Here is a 7372-nt window from a genome sequence, read left to right as displayed (position 1 = left end):
TTAAAGTACTAACAAGTAGAGAACAAATAGGAGGTCCTTTGGAGAAGTACCAGCAATAACCATGATATTTCACCCAACTAACTGCTTTTTATAAAAGGTGAAAAAGAGATAAAACTCTTATTAGATGGGAGAAAGAATGTAAGCTGACTCCAGAAACAGTGCTTGTGCAAGGTTAGATGGTAAGATATAGTGCAAGTAAGGGATAGAAACTAGGCAAAATGTGTGACAGAATAAAATTTACTACAACAGTAATAATGCTCAGGAAATAATGAAATGGGCAAAGAGCAGGGAGGGCTACTGTGTAGTATTTACAATAATATGGAACAACAATTATTTAAAATAATACAGGAACAACAATATGACACAAAATATCTGATGTGACTAAAAGAATAGAAAATTGAAGATCAAGAGTAGTGTGTTATTGTAATATGAGTGAAGTGAAAGAAAAGAATTAAAATGCACTTTGAAAAGAACAAAGAAAACCAGTCAAATAATGCAATTAAACAAACACAATGAAGAAAAGTAAACAGAAAGAAGAGAAATAAAATTTAAAAAATAAAACAAAATAAATAAAAATAATGAAAAAGTAATAACAAAAGTAAAAAATAGAATGCAAGTTCTGCAGAATGGCAAAATGAAATTTGTCTCAGTTTCCCAGTTGGCGTTAGCCTTCTGATCTCTCTCTGGACACATCTTTGGTTCTTTGGTCTTTTCATAGTTCCAGGTCTTATTGCCTCTCACTTGGGGGGGGTGGAGAAAAAAAAGCCTCCTGCTGACTTTAAACCTGCCAAGGGAGTTCTGCTGGTCTTCCTGACTGCTGCAGGCAGAGCGGGGGTGGGTTTCACTTTTTTCCTTTCCTGTGGTTTTGTGAGAATGGGGACTCTGGTCTGGGCTTCAGTATTCACATGTGCCCAGCCTCTAGCCCAAGCCTTCTCAGTGCTACAGGGCTCCCACTGTCCATCTACACCAGGCCAGTGCCTTTATTCCACCACACTGTTCCTCCTATGAGGTGCACTTATTAGGAGTAACCCACACCCCTCCCCCTCCCTCTTTGTTGGCCTGGGTGCTGCACACTCTCAAAGTCCCTTCAGGATAGTTTAGTTCCCCTATTAAATTAAATCTCTCTGGGGACTCCTAACTCTCTGAGCCCTTGCTGCTCACCTCTAATCAGTCTGTGCAGCAACCCTCCTCCTCCTCCCTCTTCACTGGCCCAGCTATTGTGTGGAAGAGGTCCTTGCACAGCGGCTGTGCACTATTTTTTTTTTTAGTGAATTTCCCTTGGCTGTGGGTTGCCATTCTTAACAAATGCCCAGCTTTTCATACAGTCCAACTCTCTGATCAGTCCCAAGAATGTCTAGGTCATGATCAGTCATGACTCAACTCTTCTCCCATTTCCACGTGTCTCTCTGCTCCCTGATTTCTCTGATACTGTGAAGTCAGGGACCACAGTCCAAGCTGGGTAATGGCCCCTGCTGTGTCTTCCACTGCATCTTTGTTCCCCCAGTGACTTCAAGCATCTAGGCCTCTCCTAGGTGGGACTGACTTCCTTGCTCTGGGAAGGGAGGGAGCTCTGAAGTCACAATTGCTGGCCCAGCTCTCCTCCAAAGCTCCTAAGGCTGCTGTGGTGCCCCTAGCAGGGCCCAGGGACTGCAGCAGCTGTGGTCCCATGAACAGAGTCTAGGGACCTTCCCATCACCCTGTGCAATCTCCTTACTGTCCATTTTTAAGCATCCTCTGCAATCTTTGGCTTCCAAAGTTCATATAAGCTATGATTCCATTTGCTGTTCACTCTGTTCTTCAGAAGATCAGCTAGGTGTCCCAGTTGGGTGTACGAGAAAGTGGGTTAAGCTCCCACCTACCTCACTTCCATCTTCCAAACCTCTATTTTTCTTTAAAATATATATTTTAGTACCTTGATATACATTAATTATTTTTTTAGTTCATTTTCCACAGTGAGCCAACTGGATATTATAGTCAGAGCCCCATTCAGCTCACTTTTTCTGTTTTGGAATCTTTTTTTCTCTCTTCTGTTGCCTTTTATATTTTTGCCACCTATTTCATAATTGTCTTCTTTAAAAAAATCTAAAATATTTCTTAGGACTTATACCCATTTTGACATCTAGTAGCTTAAAGAATCTTCAAGGCTCTGCTTCATGTGGGCATTTTACTATCATCATTGGTCTTCCTGAAGCATTTCCATGGTCTTGCCACCATTGAACAACTCCAGATGACATTGATTGGAGTACTTACTAACTGTTCTTAACCTTTTCAGTATCATATTCACAGGTAATTTCTTGTGTTATTTAGGTAGATGAAAACCCATGTCCATTGTTTGTCAGATTTATCTGTTTATAACTCTCAGAGGGCATCCTCATTTTCAAGATTTGAGGTTCTGGTGACCCAAAAATTACATCTTCCATGTACTTACATTAGTCCTTTAATTTTTGTGCATATTGAAAAAAACATGACTTATTAGTAACATACTCCATGCATTATTGAATCAAACTGCAGGACAAATGGTGTCATATACCTGCTTATTCATTTTATTATCTCAATTCCATGTTTTCTCTAAATGTAACACAGTAAAACAACTTCATTGAAAGTACTTACTTACGCCCTGGCTGGCATAGCTCAGTGGATTGAGCATGGGTTGTAAACCAAAGTGTCGCAGGTTCGATTCCCAGTCAGGCCACATACCTGGGTTGCAGGCCACGGCCCCTAGCAACCGCACATTGATGTTTCTCTCTCTTTCTCTTTCTCCCTCCCTTCCCTCTCTAAAAATAAATAAATAAATTTTTTTTAAAAAAAGAAAGTACTTACTTAACCACAAGTGTGACTGGTAATCTGATGACTTACTTTTTCCAGCCAATGTTGTTTTATATTCTACAGCAAAATGGGTTATTTTAGTGAAATTTTAATAATATAAATGTTTTTCCAACATTTCTGCAAAAATGAAGTGTCAGAATAACAGATGAGTATTTTGGGTTATGCAGTTGCGTGTGTAATGCCCCTCCCTGATTCTCACCCTACTCTATATTTCCATTGCATAAGACAGGTCAGTTTTTGTCTCAGCATTGGCTGGGTTTTCAGAGTCTCTGACTCTAGGCTTATGTTGGATATGAAACTCTTTCTCAAACACATACTCTTGACAGCTTCCTAGTACAAAACTTTATATTAGGTTGTTCCTGTCATTTGCAACCTAACAAGGCAAATAGTATTGCTCAAGACCCGAATTTATTCTTTGGTGGTTTAAATTGTTTGGAGTTCAAAATTATGAGATTACTGGAAATTTGAACACTGACTAGACATAGCTTTTGTCCTTTTTCATGTGTGATTATGGTACTGGTATTATTTTTAAAATAATCACTATCCTTTAGAGATACATACTATATTAAATATCTATTGCTATATAACAATTACCCCTAAATTTAGCAGCTTGAAACCATACACATTAATTTTCCCAGAGATTGTAAGTCTAACATCTAGATGTAGCTAATCTCTGTTTTCTGTCTTGAGATCATTTACAAAGCTGCAGTCAATATATTGGTCAGGTCCAGGAAATTATGTGAAGGCTTGTGTGGGGAAGGATCTGATTCCAAACTCACTTATGTTGTTTGGCAGGATTCATGTGATCAAGGGTTATTTGGCTGAGCATCTCAGTTCCTCACTGGCTGTTTACTGGAAGATAATCTCAATAGTTTGCCACTTGGGCCTCTCCAACATGGCATGTTGTTTCATCATAGCCAGCTGGGAGCTGAGGGGAATAAGGAAGGAGTTTCTTAGCAAGACAAAAGTCACAATTTTCTGTAACACAATTATAGAAGTGACATCACATCGGTTTTTCTGTATTATATTGATTGGAAGTACCTAGTGATTTCACCCACACTCAACAGGAGGGACAATTATACCAGGACATGAATACCATATCCAAAAGTAACATTAAATCTATATATCTACATGTGTAAGTTCTAACTATGAGAATTTGTAAGTGCCTCCATTGCATCTGTAAGTTTTTTGAAGAGTTTTGGGGTCTGGATTTCTTATTGGCTTTTATTTCTTTTTATCACAAGTAATCCACATTAAGAAAAATGTACTTCACTACAAAGAAAAAACCACCCATTATCCCACAAGAGATAACCACTGTTAAATGTTTAATGTGTATAGTTTCAATGTTAATTTTAATGTACTAAATCTAAAGGTCTTTTTAAATTTTCTCATGCTTTGCATTTTAGTGCTTATCTGCACTGCATCCACCTTTATGTTCTTCTAGTTATTATTTTAATTTAAGAATTAAGGTGATAATAAGTATATGCATACTAGTAGGTCTTTAGACATTAATGTGCATCAAAATCACCAGGGAAGCTTGCTAAAAATGAAAGTTCTGGAGCCCAATTGAAATTTAGGGTTGGACCAGGCATCCACATCTTTGAGAAAGTTCTCTGGTGATTCTCACACAAGTGGCAGATTAGCATACTTTGGAAACACCAGGATATTTCATGAATTTAGGAATGCAAGTAATCTCTTATAGAGAAATGAAGTTAGATATCCCAGGTTACTTTATTCAGAGACTGGACTGAGACAAAAACTCAAGAGCTCCTAACTCAATCATTAATTGTACTTTGTTAAGCACCTTCTTCTTGTCAGGAAGAAATTTCAGCTTGAACTGCAGATGCTGCAGTCCTGAGTTAGAGGGATGCTGGACTGATGAGACCTATCTTTGGGGACTATGCTAATAGGTGGGTGGGTCAAATAGGTAAACACAGCTCAAACACTATTCCTAAACTTATTTCAAAGTTATGTGAGGCAAATACAGTCCCCAATATATAAGGAAGTCCTGGGTTCATTCATCTGGCTAAAATATGCAAAATTCATGACCAAGTATTTATTAAGTGACCCTAATGCTTTCATAAGATCATTAAAATATTTTCCATTTATTCTTAAAGTACAGATAATGTAAAACACATCAACCCATCTCACAAAAATGGGTCCCAGTATTAATCATTTGGTATATTTAAATTTAATCATTTTTCTCTTTGTGTATTAAATAAGTAAGTATAAAATTTGAAATAAAAACAAATAGTTTGATTTTTAAAACTGCTTTATTAACTTCACAATATATAATAAGCATATTTCCATGCAATAGGTAAAATTCTTCATCTAACAAAATCTCACAGGCTGTGGCAAAAGCATACCATTCAACCAGAAGCTGGTAGAGACCCACAAGAAACAACTAACAACAAAAGGTTTACAGCAAGGTACATCACAAACATGTAAGTCTAGGAAGCAGGTGTGTCTCCCTATTAACTTCAGGGAAAACATGAGGATTCAGGGCATAAGGCAAAATTCATCGTGATGGTCATGGTGAGGGGGGTCAGTGCTAACTGCTCGTAGACTATGACTTAACTGCTTTCCCCTCAGCTTCTCCATCAGCTGTCTCATATCATCCCCAACTCTTTCCCTATTCTCTTGTCTCATCCTTGCCTGTGGCTCTCCAAGCCTCTGACCCCCGTCCCATCTATACTGCAGGATGGGCTGCCTAACACGGAACCGCCTGCGATTTCCTCTAGGCCCACAATATTCACCAGCTTCCAAAGGGAGAGCCAAGGGCTCTCCTTTATTAGAGCCTTGCTCCTTTTCATCCTTTTTGTCATTTTCCCGGTTGGTATTTTCCACGTTGAGATTTTTTACTGCTTGCCCCTCTTTGGACGCCATTGCTCCTAGGAGACAAGAGACGAAAAGGGAGTATTTTATTGGTGGACTGATCAGCACCGAGGACAGAGGCCACAGTACTAATCTTTCAGAGTCCTGGATACCGAAGGTTAATTTTTTAAATCTCATGTTTCCCCACTGAGAGGCTCTCTACACTCTGTAGTGGACCTTCCGTACCAGCTCTGCCTCCTCCCCGTCAGTTCTCTCTCCTCCGTCCCTGCAAACCCACCATTTTCCCTGAGATCTAAGCCCAGGCTTCTGCAGGCACCAAAATGGAGGACAGGTGACGGTGGATGGAGGACTTGGGGGCTGGGCGAAGGTAGGTCTCCGACTGGTCTCTGCACAGCCCCGCACCACTGTCTCCCGCACCCACCTGAGCCTACCCTTGTTGTCTCCCCTCTTCTCGATTCTCGCCGCGAGTGCGCTGCCGGATACTTGGCACAGACCCACAGACCCACAGACCTGCAGAGGGCCAGGGTAGAGGAAGCAGGTGCTGTCGCCAAATACTACGCACTGACCCGCAGCCGCCACATCCCTCCCCGTGACGCATCTCCCGCCCTCTCTCCCTCGACCCGCTTCACCATTTTCCTACAGGAGCTCGGGGATGATTTCCCATCGCTGAGTCGCTCTGCTACCCTCCCTGGGATCCTGCTGCCCCAGCACCCGCACCCCAAGGGGTCACTATTTACTATCCTAAGAATGCCTGGAGTGGAGAAAGCTAGCAGGGACTGCTGCACTGATCCCCGGCCAGCTGCCGCCCTGGCCTCCGCGCGGGGCCAGGGCCCTTACCTGCTCCGCTTTTACGGGCCCGACGCCAGGCCGCAGTGCGCAGGACAGCGGGGAGCTGGTACCCAGAAGGGAGTGACAACTGCACTGATGCGATGCTCTGCAGCTCCCGGTCACGTGAGGCCCCGCGTCATCAACCAGCTCACAAGCCCCCCCCCCTCCCCGCCCCCCCCCCACCCCCCCCCCACACACTCCATGGAAAGAACTACCTCTCCAAGTCCCCCCTCTGGGCACAGCTTGCACAGCCTTGTCACTCAGCCGGGTCCTCTCTAATCTGAAGGCCCAGAAGTGGTCTCCCCTCCCTCCGGTTGGGATTTGTTCTCTGGTTACCCTGGAGGGTCTCCATCCCTTCCTTCCCTCCACTCCACCACCACAACAGCCTTGGCATTGACTTTGGCCTCTTCTGCTTTCTCTCTTCTTCTCCCTGGCTGTATATCTTCTTCCTAATCATTTCTCTCTATTTCCTTTTTAAAAGTCAGTATGCTTCAAAAAACTGAAAATTATGAATTTTCATTTTTAAGAGACATGTTTCAACCTAGGGAAGTTAAAAAACTCAGTGTTCATATTCTCTGGCACTGCACACAAAATATTTTCTCTGGGCTCCACACAACTTCATTTATAGAACATTCTAGCTTGTTTCAAAATTTTATGGAAAAAGGGTGCAAGAAGACTTTCCAAAACACAGTCAGTTGTTTTCAAAATTACCTGTGAAGGAGATCTTCAGGAAGAAGCCCAAGAAATCTAGTTGTCAGATCTTGGACATTTAGTGTAAATAATCTACCCTTTTTCCCTTCTGGGTCAAATTTCAAAATTCATTAATAAATGTGTATATTTTATCCTATTAAAGTAATCATTCATTAAATATGGAAAAGCATTT

The 7372-nt window shown here is 41.6% G+C and overlaps 1 protein-coding gene across 3 annotated transcripts; it reads right to left on the bottom strand.

Annotated features, from left to right (window-relative positions):
- Window positions 1-5104: 5104 nt before the first annotated feature.
- On the bottom strand, window positions 5105-6612 carry LOC123805151 (protein BEX1-like). 3 transcript variants are annotated; one of them, XM_045817625.1, is made up of 3 exons: window positions 6499-6612; window positions 6083-6171; window positions 5106-5717 (listed from the first exon to the last, which is right to left on the bottom strand). In XM_045817625.1, the coding sequence occupies exon 3, from the start codon at window positions 5710-5712 to the stop codon at window positions 5326-5328; it is 387 nt and encodes a 128-aa protein (XP_045673581.1). In that variant the 5' UTR covers window positions 5713-5717; window positions 6083-6171; window positions 6499-6612; the 3' UTR covers window positions 5106-5325. The 3 variants fall into 3 exon arrangements, with proteins under 3 accessions (XP_045673583.1, XP_045673581.1, XP_045673582.1); XM_045817626.1 differs by having other exon boundaries at window positions 6093-6171; window positions 6499-6606; XM_045817627.1 differs by lacking the exon at window positions 6083-6171 and having other exon boundaries at window positions 5105-5717; window positions 6499-6594.
- Window positions 6613-7372: the final 760 nt, after the last annotated feature.

The sequence above is a fragment of the Phyllostomus hastatus genome, unplaced genomic scaffold, assembly GCF_019186645.2.
Source record: "Phyllostomus hastatus isolate PE091 unplaced genomic scaffold, TTU_PhHast_1.1 phas_scaffold_28, whole genome shotgun sequence".
Classification (NCBI taxonomy): Eukaryota; Metazoa; Chordata; class Mammalia; order Chiroptera; family Phyllostomidae; genus Phyllostomus; species Phyllostomus hastatus.
Note: the sequence above shows the minus strand (reverse complement) of the source record. Positions and strands in the feature narration are given on the sequence as shown.

Coding starts and splice junctions, on each gene's coding strand:
- LOC123805151 (XM_045817625.1), bottom strand. CDS start 5,712: ATGGCGTCCAAAGAGGGGCAAGCAGTAAAAAATCTCAACGTGGAAAAT.